The sequence below is a fragment of the Eriocheir sinensis genome, chromosome 2 (assembly GCF_024679095.1).
Source record: "Eriocheir sinensis breed Jianghai 21 chromosome 2, ASM2467909v1, whole genome shotgun sequence".
Taxonomy (NCBI): Eukaryota; Metazoa; Arthropoda; class Malacostraca; order Decapoda; family Varunidae; genus Eriocheir; species Eriocheir sinensis.
Genome location: NC_066510.1, coordinates 7818503 through 7839824, shown reverse-complemented (window position 1 = coordinate 7839824; position 21322 = coordinate 7818503). Strand labels below are relative to the sequence as shown.

Below are 21322 nucleotides of genomic sequence, written 5' to 3'. Positions count from 1 at the left end.
AGACAACACCATGTGTATCACAAGCGTGTATTCAGAACTGCCAGCCAATTGTAAGGCAGCCGCCTTCAACTGGGGCTTAAAAACGATCTGTTCTTACTTCACATTTTCTGCCTATTAACAAGGTACGTATTTTGAGATAACAAGGGAGTAAAGTCAAAAAAATTGTGATAACAAGGGAGTAAAGTCAGAAAGTCATTATTTTCCACGGGTTGGAACCAATAAGCGCTTTTACGTGGATTTCAATACCTTGAGTTTCGCGATCCTCGAGTTTAGCGCCATACCTTCGGAACGAAGCAAACATGACTCGAGAGGGTACTGTATATATATATATATATATATATATATATATATATATATATATATATATATAGATATATATATAGATATATATATATATATATATATATATATATATATATATATATATTTTTATTATTATTTTTTTTTTACAGCAAAGGAGACAGTTCAAGGGCGTAAAAAAAAAAAAAAAAAAAAAAAAAAAAACGCCACTTACTGCTCCTGAATAGAGGTCAAAGGAGTGTCCAAAAAGAGAGGTCAATTTCGGGAGGAGAGGTGTCCTGATACCCTCCTCTTGAAAGAGTTCAAGTCGTAGGGAGGAGGAAATAAAGATGAAGGAAGATTGTTCCAGAGTTTACCAGCATGAGGGATGAAAGAGTGAAGATGCTGGTTGACTCTTGCATAAGGGGTTTGGACAGTATAGGGATGAGCATGAGTAGAAAGTCGTGTGCAGCAGGGCCATGAGAGGGGGGGAGGCATGCAGTTAGCAAGTTCAGAAGAGCAGTCAGCATGAAAATATCAATAGAAGATAGAAAGAGAGGCAACATGGCGGTGGAATTTGAGAGGTAGAAGACTATCAGTATGAGGAGGAGAGCTGATGAGATGAAGAGCCTTTAAATCCACTCTGTCAAGGAGAGCTGTGTGAGTGGAGCCCTCCCACACATGAGATGCATACTCCATACGAGGGTGGACAAGGCCCCTGTAAATGGATAGCAACTGTGCAGGGGAGAAGAACTGGTGGAGACGGTACAGAATGCCCAGCCTCGAGGAAGCTGATTTAGTAAGAGATGAGGTATGAAGTTTCCAGTTGAGATTTTGAGTTAAGGATAGACCGAGGATGTTAACTGTTGAAGAAGGTGATAGCTGAGTGTTGTCAAAGAGTACGGGATAGTTGTTTGGAAGATTGTGTCGAGTGGATAGGTGGGGAAACTGTTTTTGAGGCGTTGAAGGACACCAGGTTCCTCTTGCCCCAATTGGAAATAATAGTAAGTTCTGAGGCTCAACGTTCTTTTGCCTCCAGCCTTGAATCATTAAGTTCCTGTAGGGTGGGTCTTCTATTAAAAGAAGTTGAGTAATGCAGAGTGGAGTCATCGGCGTAAGAATGGATAGGACAGTTTGTTTTGGAAAAAAGATCATCGATGAACAACAGAAAGAGAGTGGGAGATAGGACAGAACCCTGTGGGACACCATTGTTAATAGGTTTAGGGGAAGAACAGTGACCGTCTACCACAGCAGAAATAGAATGGTCAGAAAGGAAACTGGAGATAAAGGTACAGAGAGAAGAATAGAAACAGTAGGAGGGTAGTTTGGAAAGCAAAGATTTGTTCCAGACCTTATCAAAAGCTTTTGATATGTCCAGCGCAATAGCAAAGGTTTCACCGAAACGGCTAAGTGAGGATGACCAAGTCAGTTAGGAAGGCAAGGAGATCACCAATAGAACGCCCCTTGCGGAACCCATACTGGCGATCAGATAGAAGGTCAGAAGTGGAAAGGTGCTTCTGAATCTTCCAATTAAGGATTGATTCAAAAGCTTTAGATAGACAAGAAAGTAAAGCTATAGGATGGTAGTTTGAGGGATTGGAATGGTCACCCTTCTTAGGCACAGGCTGTATGAAGGCATACTTCCAGCAGGAAGGAAAGGTAGATGTTGACAGGCAGAGGCGAAAGAGTTTGACCAGGCAGGGTGACAGCACGGAGGCACAGTTTTTAAGGACAATAGGAGGCACTCCATCAGGTCCATAAGCCTTCTGAGGATTGAGGCCAGAGAGGGCACATAAAACATCATTTTGAAGAATCTTTATAACAGGCATATAAGAGTCAGAGGGGGGATGAGGAGAGGGAATATGCCCAGAGTCGTCCAGAGTGGATTTTTTAGAAAAAGTTTGAGAGAAGAGTTCATCCTTAGAGATAGATGAGACGGCAGTGTTGCCGTCAGGTCTAAGGAGTGGAGGGAAAGATGAAGAAGTGAAGTTGGAGATGTATTTGGCTAGATGCCAGAAGTCACTGGAAGAGTTAGAGAAAGCAAGGTTTTGGCATTTTCTATTGATGAAAGAGTTTTTGGTTGGTCGGAGAATAGATTTGGCACTATTCCGGGCAGAAATGTAAAGTTCATGGTTAGCATATATGTATATATATATAAATATATATATATATATATATATATATATATATATATATATATATATATATATATATATATATATATATATATATATATATATATATATATATAGATAGATAGATAGATAGATAGATAGATAGATAGATAGATAGATAGATAGATATAGATTGATATATAGATTTACAGTCATACCTTGGTTTACGAGTTTAATTCGTTTTGCTCGCACACCAAAACAGTCATACACCAAAACAAATTAAGCCGTTGAAATTAATGTAAATCCCATTAATGCATCCCATATCTCAAAAAAAAAAAAAAAATTATATAAAAATCGTTTACATGTTATTCTATCCGGAATTAAAGTAGTTTTACTAACAAATAGCAATGATAAATAATATAAAACAAATCAATGTGTTACGGTTGTTATGGAGACTCTTGCAACCGGTAACTATGCTCGAAATGTAGGCTTCGCACTGGGGTTTAGCAGCCGCAGTTTCCCTGTTCTCGAGGCACCGGAACCACATTCGACCACCAACTTAAAGCTAACCCAACGTATCGTCCGAGATGGAGGGTGAACGGGAGTCAGTCACGTCCAGAGGGCATACAAGCTGCCAAGGCTCACACCCCGTTCCTGTTGCGAGCATTGTATCCGCCGTTTCTGTTTTCTTCTTTGCAGCACCATCCCTTGTAACCATCTTTCTTGGGGACATTTTTAAAGCACAAAGAATGCACACTGTAGTACTGAAAACACTAAGATCGAACAGCAAATCGCAAAAGCAATTGGGCATGAGCGTACAGATGTTATTTCTACGCGGAGTGAGACTAGTGTTGCCAGCTTGCCACACTTTCCTTCAAATACGGAATGCCATTTGTTCCGTATTTGGCTGTCTGAATGGTTAAGCAGATAAAAATCGGCATTTCAAAACTATAGTGAGCATATTTTTCGGTGAACCTCAAAACCAGTCCATAAAATTATGTTTGTCAGGGGTCATCCTGAAATACGTGTAAATTACGCGTCATAACATCCCTAACTCCCTTCCTCCTGCCTTCACCAACAGCAGGCAGTGGCTGACAGTCATGGCAGGCTAGAGATATTTTAGAGTTGGCACCCGTTCCTTAAATTATGGATTCGTTCTGTATTGGAAAATGGGATGTTGCGTTACTTATTTATCATCTTATGGGGAACAAAGGGAACCCCTGCTCAAGTGTCCGACTTGTACACACACACACACACACAAAAAAAAAAAACAGTCTTCGTCGAAAGACTGACTTGGTCGGCAAGGCTGACATCAGCCGATAGAGTTGGTCTATCGGCATCCTCCCTGGCAAGGGCTTGTGGTCCCTACTTTGAGGGACGTACCCACTTGACCCAGACGGCCTCCATATTGCCCGTGTCTCCACCCGTAAGTAGCAACAAATTAAAGGAAAAAAAAAATTGTACAAACAGGATGCTCATATACCAAGTCGCAACTTGTAAACCAAGGCATTTTTTGTGATTTATTTTTGCTCGTAAATCAATACACTGGTAAACCGAGGTTTGACTATATATATACAGTACCCTCGCGAGTTTCGCGCTTACTTTGTTCCCGAGACATAGCGCGAAACTCGCGGATCGCGAAACTCGAACATTAAAAACAATGTAAAACAGCTTATACGTTCCGACCCGCGAGTGAAATCGACTTTTTTTTTCCATATTACTCCTTTATCTCGAAATACATACGTTAAAATTGATGTTTTTCTTGCAGTTAATGGGCAAAGTGTTCTTGCAAAGACAAAGAATAATGGGGAGAGATACACTTTATTGAAAAAATGAAAACGAGAAAAGAAATGACAATAAACATTCCCTGCCCTCTTGTCGCCAGTCACTCGATCACTCCTGGTCGGCTAGTACGAAGCCTTCAAAGTCGTCACCCAAATTCTCTGGGGCTACTTCATTGTCCACAAGCAGATCATTATCCTCTCCATCATGTTCAGCAACAACAGCAGGTGGCATATCTTCTCGCTTGTCACGGTTACGTAAGTAGCGTGTGATCAAGGCTTGTTGAAGGTTGTTGACTCGGGTTTCGTACATCAGTTTGTATTCATTTAATCCCTTTTGAATTGTGTGGATGCATGTCTCACGTCGGTCCGAATTTGAATCAAATTTGTAAATGGCCTCCTTCAATTTTTCTGTTATTGCAAATATTTCTGTTAACTGCTGAACTGTTGGCTCATCTTTCTTCTCTTTTTCTTCCTCCTCCTCATCATCAGCCTCCTCATCATCAATCATGTCTTCTGCACTACGTTCAGCGACTCCTCCATCAATGAGAACTTCCATATCAGCAACACTGACATTCTCATACCCGTGATGGGTAACGTTTTAGCCACCTGAAGCAGCGTGTCCATAGCGGCCGCTGGCGCTGCCTGTCACCGCCGCTCATTTCTGTCTTCACCAGGAGAACCTTCCTCCATCCATGCTTCACCGTTGCAATATTGACAAAGTGCCAGCATTCTACCATTAAGTCCACTGCTTTCTTGATATTAAAATTACAAAAGAAAGTCTGTGCAGTCATAATCTGCTTGGGTCTGCCTGGCGGCGCTGCTTGGAATGTTGTATCAGGTGTGTGCTGCACTGTCTGTGAGTGGTGTGGGGCCCCAACCTCTGCAGTGGTCAGTGGCATGGCTGACTGAAATACATGAAAAATAAACTCTGATGGGTCAACCTAAACAACAAGAAGTGTTAAAAAAAAAAACGATGTCATAGGTTGTAATGAAGGGGCATGAGTGGCGTTGCCAGGCGTGCGCACAAACATACATACAGGAAATCCCGATATCTGAAAGCTCGATGTACGAATTCGGATATCTGAAAGTGAAAAATATAGGACAATTTTGGTTCACGAAAGACATGCTTCGCATATCTGAAAAGTACGACAGTTTCCGCCCACTGTTTATACCCGATGTCTATATCGGTCGCAGCGCCGTCAACAGCCTCCACTTTTCGCAGTGATTAGGCAGCAAGTGTCCATGTCCAGTCCCCTCCACTTCCGCTCATCACTTAAGCGTTGCCAGTTTATGAACCCTTGCTCGACTCGAATCGAAACATCCCAGCCAGCGTGAGAAGCGTGAGGGTGATGGAGGGGTTGGGGGGGCTTGGAGTGGTGCGGTGGTGTACTGTTTGTACGTGTTTGCACGCACGAGTGAAACTGGCCTTTCACAGCTTGGGAAGTAAACATTGGCAATGTTAAGTGATGAGTTGTAGTGACGAGTTAGAGGGGATTGTCCTAACATATGTAATGCATTTCTATAACAGTAAAGGAACAGGAAATGGTAATTGTTTTTAATTATTTATGAGCCTTGCGTTTCATTGTATTGTGAGTAGTAAATTGCTTTTAAGCATAGTTATATTTAACTTTTTTTTTTTTTTTTTTTTTTTTTTTTTTTTTGCTGGCGCTGGTCCCTAACCCCCCTATTTATTAACAATCCTATGGGGGAAATGGCTTCGATATACGAAAAATCGATAAACGAAAGGTTTTTTCAGTCCCTAACCCTTTCGTATATAGGGGATTTCCTGTACCTCTGCTTGTGGATGAACACCTGTCTGGCCGTATGGCTCATCACTCACGTGCACATCATCCACCTGCAGCTGTCTCTGTAAAATTGTGATATCAATAATGTCAATGATAATGTTTATAATGATAATTATGATCATTGTGTTAGCCATCACAAGGAAACGTTTCAAGGACGCTGCATGTGTAGCCTGCGCGTCTCTCTCTCTCTCTCTCTCTCTCTGTGTGTGTGTGTGTGTGTGTGTGTGTGTGTGTGTGTGTTCAGAGCAACGTTAAGTTGTAGGCTACATGTGCAATTCTCTCTCTCTCTCTCTCTCTCTCTCTCTCTCTCTCTCTCTCTCTCTCTCTCTCTCTCTCTCTGAGCAATTAAAGCACCCAAGAGTCCAAATCATATCATTCATTGTACAAACCTCTGCTGAAGGGTCGCCTGTCTGCTTGTCTGGCTCGTCAATCTCCTCCTCCACTTGCAGCTGTAGAGTAAAAACAATAATGATGTTGATAATATAATTTGTCAGGTTTGTAATAAACACGAATCCTCTCTCTCTCTCTCTCTCTCTCTCTCTCTCTCTCTCTCTCTCTCTCTCTCTCTCTCTCTCTCTCTCTCTCTCTCTCTCTCTCTCTCTCTCTCTCTCTCTCTCTGAGCAAATTAAAGCACCCAGGAGTCCAAATCATCATTCATCGTACAAACCTCTGCTGAAGGGTCGCCTGTCTGCTGGTCTGGCTCGTCAATCTCCTCCTCCACTTGCAGAAGGATCTGTAGAGTAAAAACAATAATGATGTTGATAATAATATTTGTCAGGTTTGTAATAAACACTTGAATCCTCTCTCTCTCTCTCTCTCTCTCTCTCTCTCTCTCTCTCTCTCTCTCTCTCTCTCTCTCTCTGTGTGTGTATGTGTGTGTGTGTGTGTTCAGAGCAACGTCAAGTTGTAGCCTCCATGTGCAATTCTCTCTCTCTCTCTCTCTCTCTCTCTCTCTCTCTCTCTCTCTCTCTCTCTCTCTCTCTCTCTCTCTCTCTCTCTCTCTCTCTCTCTCTCTCTCTCTCTCTCTCTCTCTCTCTCTCTCTCTCTCTCTCTCTCTCTCTCTGTGTGTGTGTGTGTGTGTGTGTGTGTGTGTTCAGAGCAACGTTAATTTTTATGCTAAATGTGAAAATCTCTCTCTCTCTCTCTCTCTCTCTCTCTCTCTCTCTCTCTCTCTCTCTCTCTCTCTCTCTCTCTCTCTCTCTCTCTCTCTCTCTCTCTCTCTTTCTCTCTCTCTCTCTCTCTCTCAAATGTGTGCAGGTTCTACTTACATCATCAGTGTCCAGTGCTTCTTCAAGCTTCTTCCAAGTTCTCCTGTAGAATTCTAGCTTGACATTGGCGATTATTTCTTGATCCAAGGGCTGTATTATGGAGGTTGTGTTAGGGGGAAGGAACACGACCTCGCAGTTAGGATAATGGCCTCTCAGAAGCGTTGGATGCCGGGTGCGTTGTCCAGCAGAAGCATGAGCTTGAAGGCTAGATTGTTCCTCTCGCAGTATTCCTTTCCTTCGGGTATGAAGTGTTTATCGAACCAATCTAAGAAGGTAACAGTTGTCATGTACCCTTTCTTGTTGGAGACCCAGTGCACATTTAGATTTTTCATGTCCTTGTGACGATAAGGTCGAGGGCGAGCAGCGGTGTAGAGAACAAGTGGCTTCAGTTTACAGTCACCAGTCGCATTGACCGTAAAGAGAACACTGAAACGCTGTTTACTTTCCTTGTGCCCTCTAGGCTTCTTTTGTTTGGCGATTATGGTTGATCTTGGCTGCTGTTTCCAGTGAAAACCAGTTTCATCTGCATTGAATATTTGACGAAGATCGTAACCGCCGCCCTCGATCAGCTGTTTCAAGACATCAGTGAAGCTTTCCACCTCATGTGTAGGTCGTCTGCTGCTTCACCCAGACATCGTGCCCTTTTGAGCGAGTGTCTTTTCTTAAACCTTGAGAACCAACCACTGCTAGCAGAGAAAGGTGGAGGATTATCAATGGTTAACTTACGTGCTACTGCATATATTTCTCTTGCCTTCTCTCTTGCCTTAGCAGAAGATATGCAGACATTTCGATCATTTTGTCTTCAATATATTTCTTCAGATAGTGTTCTGTTGTCACCATCAACTTGCTTGTAGGATGCGTGATGTGAGCAACTTCAATCACAGAGCTCCCCGGCATCTTTCAGGAAGCGTTGTATTTCAATACGTTTTGCTCTTATTCCTCTTACAGTAGATTCACTAATGTTGAAAAAGTTCCCAACGGCAACAGGTCCCATTCAGTATCAAGCTTTTCAACACTTCCCCTTTTCTTTCATGCTTAACAGTCTCTTCTTTTTACCTTGCCACTCTGGCCTGCTTCCTTTTACCGAAATTGGTTTCTTTGAGCCACATGCTGCAGTGCCTCCTCTGTCCTCAGACATCACAGCAAACTCGCGGAGAAATATCAAGAGGCTAGTGGAAGAGGGCAAGGACACGTATGCACGTAGTCAACACCGCCCGCCAACTGAGGGAGTCGAGGCATCTTGCGTGGCCACACGTAGCGTTTGATACTTGTCGAAACAGCGAAACTCGGGAAAATAATGCGCTAAACTCGAGATGGTAAGAATTTAGGACTGAGCGAAACTTCATGGATCGCTAAACTTCGAACACATGAAACTTCATGAGGTACTATATATATAATATATATATATATATATATATATATATATATATATATATATATATATATATATATATATTATACAGTAATCCCTCGCCATATCGCAATTCACTTATTGCGGTCTTGCTGTATCGCGGATTTTTAAATTGTATAGTATTGCGAATTTTTCGCTATATCGCGGGATTTTGCGGTTAAATAATAATTTTCTAGCCAAAAAAATGACAACGATATAAATCAATGTAAGTAGGAGCACACCTAAATAAGCACCTATGTCACCCACCTATTTTTTATTTTTCCGTCGCAGCCTATTGCACCGTTAGTCTTTTCCCTGGTTCACTCCTCCCACACTTCCTTTCTTTCTTCTCCCTCTCCGTCCCCGTATTTTTCTCCTTCCTTCTCATTTCTTTCTTTTTTTCCTTTTCCCTCCCTCTCAGTTTTTCTCTTTTAATCTTTTTCCCTCCCACTCACACCCTTTCTCTCCCCCTCTTTCCTCACCTTTACCTGACCCTCCCTACCTCTTTTGCAAACCTCTTAAACAGTTACTTTTCCTCGGTGTTTAATACTAACAGTCTTCCTCCCACTACCACCAGCACCAGTACTAATGTAAATTTCGAGCATGCATTGCCTAATTTTGAAATAACAACCGATGAAGTCCTTAAAGCTCTCCATTCACTTAAAACAAATAAAAGTCCCGGACCCGATAAAGTATATCTTATACTGCTTAAAGAAACAAAGAGCGAAATAGTCTCCTCCCTCACAACCGTATTCAATATGTCCTTGCGACAAGGCATCATCCCTTCGGATTGGAAAAAGGCTAACGTGACACCGATTTTTAAGAAAGGAGACAAAAAAATACCAGGCATCTACTGACCCATTAGTCTAACTTCAATTGTAGGTAAGCTACTTGAGAACATAATTAGAGACAAACTTGTGAGTTGCCTCGAAAGCCACTCATTAATTGGGGATTCACAACATGGCTTCCGTAACAAAAGATCCTGCCTATCAAACTTATTGACCTTTTATAATGACCTCTTCTCAGTTTATGGTGTAACCAAATCATTGGACGTGGTCTATCTTGATTTCCAGAAAGCGTTTGATAAAGTCCCACATCATAAATTACTTTATAAATTAAAGCAAATAGGTATTGACGGTCAAGTAAACCAATGGATCGTGAACTGGTTGAGCAACAGACAACAAAGAGTGGTGATTGACGGATTTAAATTAGAGTGGGCGCTGGTCACTAGTGGCGTCCCTCAGGGCTCAGTTCTTGGCCCAGTGCTCTTCATTATTTACATCAACGACATGGATGTTGGACTCATTAATCGCATTAGTAAATTTGCAAATGACACAAAGATCGGTATCTCGGTTCTCACTGACGAAGACAGGCAAAGCCTCCAAGAGGATTTGCACAAAATTTCAGCTTGGTCGGATAGATGGAAGATGCCCTTTAATGTAGACAAGTGCCAGGTCCTTCAAGTTGGAACAAGAAATAAGAAGTTCGATTACGAAATGTGTGACGTTAAACTCAAAAGCGTCCAATGCGTTAAGGACCTGGGGGTCAAAATCGCGTCAAACCTCAAATACTCACATCAATGCATCAATGCAGCAAATAAAGTGAACAGAATGTTGGGCTTCATTAAAAGAAACTTTTTATTCAAGAATAAAGATGTAATACTTCTGCTCTACAATAGTTTAGTAAGACCCTACTTGGAATATGCGGTACAGTTTTGGTCTCCTCACCATGCAAAGGACATTGCTAAATTAGAAGGTGTTCAGCGTCGGGCAACAAAAATGATCCCTTCCTTGCACAACAAATCCTACGAAGAAAGGCTTTCCACCCTTAACATGTTCTCTCTTGAGAAACATCGCCTCCGAGGAAAACTGATCAAATGTTTTAAAATACTTAATGGTTTCACAAATGTAGACAGAACAGAATTGTTTATGATTGATGACACTTTGCAAACGAGGAACAATGGCATAAAACTCAAATGTAGATAAGTAAATTCAGACTGCACCAAATTTTTCTTCACCAACGTTGTAGTGCGAGAATGGAATAAGCTCCCACCGTCAGTGTAACACGATTGACTCCTTTAAAAACAAGCTTGACCGTCACTTCCTTGAACTTAATATTAACTAGAGTAGAAAAGCAACGTTTTGGAGCCATCTGATTAGTGTAGATTCACTTAGGTTTAAGGACAGACCACCTGGTCTGGACCATGGTGTCTGTGTGGTCTGATTTTCTATGTAATTCTCTTTTAATCTCTTTCCCTCCCACTCACACCCTTTCTCTCCCACTCTTTCCTCACCTTTACCTGACCCTCCCTACCTCTCTCTTTAAATCTCTTTCCCTCCCACTCACACCCTTTCTCTCCCACTCTTTCCTCACCTTCACCTGACCCTCCCTACCTCTCTCTTCTTTTCCCGTCCCATCCACTCATTTCCCTTGTTTCCTCCTTTCTCACACCCTCTTATCTTTAGTCTTATCTCTCACTCTGTAACTCTTCCTCCCTTTCTCCATCAGATTATATGAACACACACATACACACACACACACTTGCTCGCTCGCTCACACGCACGCATGCACCCCCCCCCACACACACACACAGAAGGGGAAATGGGAAGGGTGTGTGGAGGGAGGGGCAGACCTGACCTGACTCTCCCTTCTGCCACTCCCTCCCCACACCCTTCTCATTTCCCCTTCTGTGTGTGTGTGTGTGTACAACTAAGTAAAACACACACACACACACACACACGCAGAAGGTGAAATGGAAAGGGTGTAGGGAGGGAGGGGTGGAAGTTAGAGTCAGGTCATATCCTGACTGAAGCCGTGACCTGACTCTCCTTCAGGACTTCACCTGACACTACCTCAGGACCTGACATGACTCTCCCCACTGTCCCTCCCCACACCCTTCTCCTTGTTTTCATCCTCATCACTCCCTGTTTCCTCCACTACTTTTCCTTGTTGTCCCTTCTTACATCCTCTTTCAGTATTTTTTTCATGACTCACTCTGTTCCTCTCCTCCATTTTCCCTTCCATATTTACCTAATTGCGGTATAAAAGAAGTGAGCTAGCTCATATTGTCCTTTCTCTGAGTATTCTTCCGCCCCGCCAAACTAATTCCTGCGCAAAGTTCGTATTTACGAAGCAAATGTCAAAAGTCGAAACAAGAATTTTAGAATCATTTATTGGGACCGCGTCGTAACAACGAAACGTCGTAGGAAGTGTTTATAAGAGTGTGGGAAAGGTCAATAGAAGTGTGGGAAAGATTTGTAAAAGTGTGGGGAGGGTTTATAAAGCCTTAAAATATATATAAATAATAATAAAAAAATATAAGGTACTTCACTACTTCGTGGATTTTTGCCTGTCGGGGCGTTTCTGGAACCTAACCCCCATGATAGACGAGGGATTACTACATATATATATATATATATATATATATATATATATATATATATATATATATATATATATATATATATATATATATATATATATATATATATATCAGTGGTGGGCACCGATCACTTTTTTGCTGTTCCGATCCCCGATCATCCGATCACTTTGGGTAACTGATCCGATTCCGATCATCCGATTATTTTTTAAGTTTTGCTGTTACGATCACTTTATTCCGATCATTAAAAATTATGATTATTATTTTTTTAAATAATAATTACAAGAAACACCTATTTTAGGGGTTCTTGAAGTAATAATTTCAAATAAGTAATAACTTAATTATTTGCTTATAAATATCTATTTTTTCTCTTTCTTTTGGTATATATAGACGTGGTAAAGAAAAGAAAAAAAGTTATCTTACCTTCTTATTTTAGGCATTTATTTAAATCTACCCCTTTTATTCAGTTCATGAAGGTATGAAAATGGAATTATGTTTGCTATTATAACTATTGTTTGAAGTTGATTAAGATTTTTGACATATGTCATTTTTTTAGTATTTTATCATCGATATTTAGGAAACATTTTTTTACTATTGTATAAAAACAAACGATAGTGATCATTAATCTCCTATCCTTCCTGATCAAATACCTTTTCGAATAAAATAAATTGGTCCATAAACAAGGGAGTTACAAGAAGAACATAAGCAATAAGGTTTTGATTATATGTGAGCCGGGTAGGACACGTAGCAATGGGTTTAAGTTGGATAAGTTCAGGTTTAACAAAGACATAGGCAAGAATTGATTTACCAACAGAGTTGTGAATGAGTGGAATACACTTAGCAGTCATGTGGTGAGCGCCAACACGATGGATACATTCAAGAAGAGGTTAAATACGTTCTTGGATGGGAGGGGTATGGGGCGTTAGTTTAGTGCCGTGGGCTGGGGGGCATGTTGCGCTGTCTCGCGAGACCTCCTTCCTCCTCCTCCTCTTGTTGCGGGGGGGAGCGGGGAGGATACGGGATGGTGCGGTGTGGCGTTTGGCTTGCAGTGCCACATTGGGCTCACAGAAGCTTCCTTGTATAGGCCAACCAGTCTGTTGCAGACTCCTTATTTTCTTATGTTCTTAATTTAACAAGGGATTCCCGATTTTACAATCCCTCCTTATTAACTACTAAATAATAACTCTTGCATTGTTACCGTGCGGCAAGACCCTACCCAGATTCCCAACTATGCAGAGCTTGACAGGTGGGGGGTAGGGTCAAGGGGAGGCAACCCCCCCCCCCCCATTAGGAAGGTGTGGGGGGTCGAGATGGGGCGAAGCCCCCCCCTTTTAGCATTGGTTTTGTTAGTTTCCTGAAAAGGAACTGACATTGCCGCCATAAAAGGGTAGTAACACTGCAGCAGAAAATGCATAACCGGCAACTGAGGCAGGCAACTCTCCCTCTTCCACCTCTTCCAAAGATTGCTCCCTCCCCAAAGGGAGGAGCACGGGCCTTTGCCAATGGCATCCTGTAGAAGGGTATATATATATATATATATATATATATATATATATATATATATATATATATATATATATATATATATATATATATATATATATATATATATATATATATATATATATATATATATATATATATATATATATATATATATATATATATATATATATATATATATATATATATATATATATATATATATATATATATATATATATATATATATATATATATATATATATATATATATATATATATATATATATATACACACACAGTCGTCCCTCAAATAGTACGGGGGTTAAGGACTCAGGACCCCTGTACTATTCGAAAATCCATATAAAATTAGTGTCCCCCCTAGAAACACTCCTGGGGACTCCTACGGAATCCGAGTCCCACCTGGCTCAGCTGTTACCCAGGGGCCCAAGTTGCCAGTTATGTATTTTCTGCTGCAGTCACAGTATAATGTTACCATGCTGGGGGTGTCGAAGGGGGCGAAGCCCCCCCTGTTAGAGGTCAGGATATTTAAAATTCGGTTGGAGTAGTTTAGATATGTTTCCCTTAACTATATAATATGGAGGTGTAATATCGTTTTTTGAAGGCGTGGAGTCAGTCTCCACAATTACTGTTTTGTATCTTATTTCAAGTATGAACTAGAGAGCAATAGAAACTGTGGTAGAGAGTAAGAGAGAGTGTGATTGTATGATGTGGCTCGCTCGCTGAGAGTGTGGAAGGTAGCGTTGCCAGGATGGCTCCATTGCCCAGCGTGGAAACACTACTAAGCAGAAAATGCATAACTGGCAACTTTGGCCGGTGAGTAGAAGCTGAGCCAGGCGGGACCCGGATTTACGTAATAAGCTCTCCCTACCGCAACTTAACTCATACCAAAACATAACTTCTTCTAAACCTGAATTATTCTGCAAGGTGAATATCTTTCTCGAACGCTTTGGGGTGCATTCAGTAAGTGTTTTGGCTTGTCTCTTGGGTCCCATGTTCATGTTATGTGGTAATGGAGAAGCGTAGCTAAGGTTGTGCACACACACAGACTTAGAGAAAGTGCATAGGTTTCAGTCTGGCAAACCATTGTTCCTGATTTTGTGTACACACACGGACTGAGGGGATGTGCATGGGTGGCAGTCTGGTAGAACAGTGCTGCCACTCACGCCATGGCTACTTAGTGCAACGAGCGGGAAATATAAAAATCCTAAAAAAATCTCTGAGAATCCATATAAATCCGAAACCGTACTATTTGAGGGACAACTGTATATATATATATATATATATATATATATATATATATATATATATATATATATAGATATATATATATATATATATATATATATATATATATATATATATATATATATATATATATATATATATATATATATATATATATATATATATATATATATATATATATATATATATATATATATATATATATATATATATATATATATATATATATATATATATATACACAGGTAACTCGATTTACGCGAGTTTGGTTTACACATTTTCGAAATAACGCGGGGTCCAAAATCCAAATAAATGTTTAATTTGCACGTTTTTTCCACTTATACGCGATATTTTATGGAGTGGCCACCATATGTCTCACACAACTGGACTCACACGGCGCCGCGGCCACACAGCTGAGCTCAGTTCTTCCCCTGCGCCACTTGAACTATAATACAGTACCCACGCTGCCACGCTACTCAACAATAGGGGTGGGCAGGTACCGGTACCAGTACCGGTACTAACGGTACCAGCTATACAGTATGGTACCGGTACTAACAGTACCACCTATACAGTATGGTACCGGTACTAACGGTACCAGCTATACGGTACGAGTATGGTACCGGTACCAGACTGCTCGGTACCAGTACCAATACTAGCCAGTCGCTCATGGTGTCCCTCCTTTCTTCCTCACACGAGTAAGGCTGAGACTGAGTGCCTGAATGGATATCTCGGTGATATGGATATTCTCTCTCTCTCTCTCTCTCTCTCTCTCTCTCTCTCTCTCTCTCTCTCTCTCTCTCTCTCTCTCTCTCTCTCTCTCTCTCTCTCTCTCTCTCTCTCCACTAAATGAAGTGAATATTTATTTTTCGACAGAAACCTACCTCGTGTTTGATTTACATTGTTTTTGATTTACGCGACCTCTTCAAGGACACAATACTCGTGTAAATGGAGTTACCTATATATATATATATATATATATATATATATATATATATATATATATATATATATATATATATATATATATATATAAATGTTAATTGCTAGATTTGACACATATTTACAAGTGTTAAATAAAACCAAAAATACCAAATTGAACTGAGTAATGAGTATGTGCTATACTTTTAATGTAATACTAAATACATAACAGCTCTTACTGAAATATACCACTCAAGGGCTGGATTTAGGTTATGAGGCGCCAGTTCAATAATCCTATTAGGCTGCTACAATGGCTACTCTGCCCCAAAACTCTTTGTCAGCTTAAATCTGACTGGCTTGTATGCCCCCAATTGTACCTTAAGAGCATCATGGGTACCCTCCCCATGTCATAACTCTTTGGCAACTAAAAATAGCTTAGGTTTTCTGAGCCCCAAACCTTGGTGTTGCATTGCAGTAATTGTGAAAATCTTGGTTTTCCTTCAGTAATAACCAGTAAGGAGTGGTGGATAAGTTTCATAAGAGTTGCAAGTGAAGGAATCTCAAGAATATGAATGATGCAATGTAACAATGTTTTTTGAAAGAAATTTAGCTGATGTATAGTAGAATCTCACCAACAACACTTTCTTTTGTTGTTGACAATAATGCTAAGTTAGAATATGTACCAGGTTTCTACAATAACTTTTGGATTCCCTTGAAAATTTTCTGGCTGGCTGGAAACATATGAATGCACCTAGGATGGTGTTTCTTTGCTATCATCTTGATGATGTAGTTATCAGACTTGCATCTTTGTTGCTTGTATAAATGATTTTTTGGTGCTACCACCATAGGACTTGAATACAAATACTCCAGCCTTGGTACAAAATGGAGATGGTAATTAAGTCTTGCATAAGATGAGATGATTACATAAGATACCAATGGGATGAGCTTGAGTAGAAAGTTGTATGTAACAAGGTCACAGTAAAGTTATAAGGAGTTAGCATGAAAATATCAATAGAAGATAGAAAGAGAGGCAACATTTCAGTAGAATTTCAGAGGTAGCTTGTAGACTGTCAGTATGATAAAGGGAGCTGATGAGATGAAAAGCCTTTCGCCCAGATTGTTAAATCAACCCTTCCCCCTTTCCTGACGGGACCTTTTTGAGCCATGGAGGCGCGGGGTAACGTTAACACGTACCATCCCTTCCCCCTTGGAGCAGGCTGATCACGGAAAGGTTGGTACGTCGGAAGGTATACAGTGTGCTCGTGTTCTTCACTCTGGCACCATGTTTACATTTTGAAAACAGCCACGGGGACCGGAACTAGATTAATCGTCCCGATACTTCACCTGGTAAGCAAATTTTCGTAACTCAATGTTAGTTTTTTATTGTTTTGTGGCAACCTAGACCTATGTGAACAAGTAAAAAAGTTGAGTGTAGCCTTTATCAATGCATACCATCTATACCAGGGACACTGACCTTGTTTTTGCTGATTATGCAGTTATGCTACAGAACGCTTAACTTAAGACCTTGCAATATAGTGACCGTTATTACTCAAATCACAGTAACCCATGAAAAACCCACTCACTACCAAAGTAACCCCTTTCACACAACACGTTTTCTCATTCTCCCCGTACTGTTGAGCGCAGACTATTCTTTCTCCATACTGAGTATTAATCATTCTCCATTTTTGTCAACGCACTATAGTGGTTCCACGAGAGCTGGCGGGGATAATCCTTCAGAGGTGGACTCGCAGACTTGGCATCATTGCCTGGGTGATGGTTTCTGCCCTGCTCATTGGTTAATTCTTAACTTGTTCTAATTAACATGCATAAAATTGACTTTGTATTCCTACTAAAACACTTAATTATTATTATTACAGCAAATTCCTGCATATTTTGCTTGCTGCACAGTATGCAAATTATGCTGCAGTCGCCTGTATTACTGATTCACATTTGTGCTGCTTGACATAAAACTGCCTAGAAGCACTTTTGTGGTCGAGAAAATGTGCAAACTAGTCAATTATTATGATAAAAGTAGCCTAGGACGAAAGGTCATTCCAGCAAACTCACCCTGCACTATATCAACTAATATAGGCTACACTCGACTTTTTTACTTGTTCACATAGGTCTAGGTTGCTGTAAAACTATAAAAAACTAATACTGAGTTATGAAAATTTGCTTACGTGATGAATTAATGGGTTGGAAAGTAGCCAGGAGACAGCGCGCCAGTCAAGACGAAGGGGGAAGAGGTGGCCGTCTGTTGTCCTTCGCTTCGCCCCTTCCCGCGCGCTCTATAGGGGCCCGTTTGAGCCGAAGAAGATTTAACGGCATGACTCTTGTGACGAAAGGTCTCGTGAGCCGAAGGGAAAATTTAATAATCTGGGCGTTAGACTCTTGTCACCTCTGTCCAGAAGGGGTGTGTGTGTAGAACCCTCCAACACATGAGATGTATACTCCATGTGAGGATGGACAAGGCCTGTGTACATGAAAGCACCTGGGATGAAGGAAAAAAACTGATGGAGACTTTTGTAGTGACTGGTATCACTCTTATCATAGTTTACCCTAAATAAACATTCCCTCTCTTCACCTGCTCACACACCTCACACATATAAAATAATCATCTTATATTTTTGTTAAATTACATCATTAATTGTATAACGCTCTTACATAATAATCAAATATAAAAATTATAATGTAAATACAGCAACAACAAACAACCAGTATTGCAAAAACTACAGCTTACCCACACTTGAAATAATCAATTCATTTCTCTCTCAGATTTCTGTTTACCCTCGCTGAATATCCTCATTGTCAGGTGAAAGAGGAACTTGATTCATTTACCTTCCTTCTCTTACAAAGGCAGTCTAGGGGACTAGATACTGCTGTGGCTCTTCAGAGTCCAGTTCACTGCCTATCCTGAGGAAATGAAGGTGAACTTAAGGGACCCATTACCATCAGCCACTAGATGTCCTCCATCAGTAGTGTGGGCCTCTGCCCTCAAGACTCCATGCTATACTATACAGAATGCCTAAACTTGAAGCTAATTTAGCAAATTTTGGCTCATAAATTTTACACTGTGGTTATGATGAACTACATGCAGTACTTAAGCACAGTATTGCATACAAAGTATATTTTATATGCCCTCACTGAGCTTCTAGATCTCTTGAATGGCCCTGGTAGTCAGCCCCAACACATGTTGGTTTTGGCAGATTTTTATAGAAATTTTATTTTCTTGTTAACCTCATGTCCCCAGGTGCTCTACTTAATCAGTGCAATAAAAGATAAGGTTGATAAGTACTGTGAAGATGATCCTTGGCCACTCTCCTTTGACATAAAATTGTCAGTCATCTTTGGGATTTCAACTTACAGTCCAGTGTTTATGATTTTTTCTTCTTTGGCCACTTTACCACTGCAAACCCTCTTGTTCCATTATTTTTGTAACTTATGGGTAATTTAAGTACCTGACAAACCCCTTCCACCTCCATATTTAACACCTGATTTCATGTTTATGAACTGACATCCTAGCACAGGTAACAAGTGAAACTTGACTTGTAATGTTTTAACTCAGATATTGATGAGAATCGGCTGCAAGTTGCCAAAAGCATGGGAGCAGATCACACTGTTTTGGTCAAGAGTGGTGCTGTGGAGACACTGGCCCAGAAGATCAAGGAAGAGATGGGAGAGATGCCAAACATTACCGTTGAATGCAGTGGTGCAGAATCAAGTATTCGCTTGGGAATACTTGTGAGTATTTTCTCCTGTTTTTATCTAGCTTAAAGTATTGTTATCCACTATTTTTTTTTCAGGATTGAGTGAAGTCTAATCATGTCTTTCAAAAAGCATTAGTTGTATCACATAAATCTTAAAAGTATTTATCCTTACAGAGGACTTTCTTAGATTCTTTTGATATGTTACTTGCATTGTGTGAGTTATGTGTTGGTCCCTCTGGCTCTGGCACCAAGAACACCTGCGGTGTAAATAGATATTTCGAACAATTAATAGTTTAGGCTCACTGCTCGTTTGTTTGAGGCTGATTCAGGAAAGTGGAGCTGTTGGCAATGCTGCTGAAATAACGAGGGAGCCATTTTCGATAACACTCAGGTAGTCAGCTGGAGGTGTGGTTCGAGATTGGAGGTGTGCTGTTGTGTCGGAGGTTATTTGGTGACTTGGGGTCATGGTAGTGGATTAGTTGACTCTCCTGATAGTGTGATGAAGGTTTCGTTTCTTGGGCTGCAGTTTGCTTTGTTGTGTTCCCTGGTCTGGGCCTGTTGGAGTGCCGGTTTGTCGTGGTGTTGCATGGCGCCCGGTTACTACTGGTTGTTCGCCTCCGTTTGTGCTGACTCGCTGTCTGTATCATCTGAGGTGGCCGTCCTGACGGACGTGAGGGACATGGTATTTTTGAGTCTCCTTAACCGCAACACCAACAGCTCTCCTAAATTTTGCAAGGTCCAGGAAGTTGAGAATTGCATGTTCTTGGTACCAGAGACTAGAGCTGCACCATTGGACATGGTATAGCAATGCTAGAGTGGTACCTATGGAGACTGACCACATTGTTGCAAGTACTCATTTAAAGATCCTCCAGAACTGCAGGCTTTTCCTGAGTGCTGAGTTCTTTGTAACTGATTATGCTTATTGTTGCAACACTCAAACTTCATGTCAGGTCAAGAAGAGTTTCCATAAGCAACCATACTGTGTTTCACCTCAAGACTGAAAGACCTGGCATGTGCTCATGAGTTTGCATTAACATTCTTGAATTGGTTCAGTGTGCTCAGCACCCTTGAGGACCCTGTAGAACTGTGGGATACCTTCAAATGCAAGACTCTTCCAGTTGCAAAGGGGTGCACTAGAGAATGCCCAAGATCTAGGAGTGGTTTTGTCTTGGGGAAGATGCTGGAGAATATTGAGTGGTTGTGCTGCCAGACTTGCAGGGAATCAGAACCAATAAAGGGCTCTGTTACTTAAGACTACAGCTCTCCTGAGGAGAGTCAATGAGGGGTATGTCAACAATCTTGCTGAGGATATTGAGGGCCATTTCAATGGAAGTGACATCCAATCTGCTTATCGAGCTTTAAAGAAGCTCTGCTGTGAGCCTCCCTTTCAGGTGAGCGCTATGTGAACAGCAGATGGTTGCCTCATGTCAGACATGAATGGGCAGAGGGCTTGTTGGGATGAATACTTTAAGCAGTTGTACACGGCAGACCCTCCAAGGGGGCAGCTTTCAGCTGCTGGGTTGCAGGTGGCAAATGCTGATCCACCCATTAACGAAAGTCCACCCTGTCTTGATGAAGTCAGAGAGGCTGTGGCAAGGTTGAGGGATGGAAAGGCACCAGTTACCTGTAACATCAGTGAGGAGCTGCTCAAAGCTGGAGGAAAGGCCATGATCCACAGGTTGCATGCAGTCTTGATTGCTATATGGTAGTTTGGTACCCTTCCTCCTGACTGGAAGAGGTGACTGATCAACCATGTCTGGAAAGGGAAAGGGGACTGCCAGGACTGCAACAACTACAGTGGTATTACTATGCTCGTTGTGCCAGACAGAGCATTTGCTCATTTATTATTCATGCAGATTTGCAAACAGCTGCTGAATTTGGAGTGAGCAGAGCAGACTGGGTTCACGCCTGGTAAATTGATAACTAA

The 21322-nt window shown here is 41.0% G+C and overlaps 1 protein-coding gene and 1 long non-coding RNA gene across 4 annotated transcripts in view; one reads left to right on the top strand and one right to left on the bottom strand.

Moving 5' to 3' along the window:
* Positions 1-21322, top strand: part of LOC126998962 (sorbitol dehydrogenase-like) — a 131379-nt gene that overhangs the window by 76450 nt on the left and 33607 nt on the right. For all 3 annotated transcript variants that reach the window (XM_050861274.1, XM_050861260.1, XM_050861267.1), the window contains one exon: positions 19254-19429. In XM_050861274.1, coding sequence (XP_050717231.1) covers positions 19254-19429 — 176 coding nt within the window. The remainder of the gene's footprint in view (positions 1-19253; positions 19430-21322) is intronic.
* LOC126998987 (uncharacterized) lies at positions 4858-6971 on the bottom strand. Its single transcript, XR_007753090.1, has 4 exons — positions 6650-6971; positions 6372-6431; positions 5970-6044; positions 4858-5082 (listed from the first exon to the last, which is right to left on the bottom strand). It is a non-coding gene; the product is annotated as an uncharacterized LOC126998987 (long non-coding RNA).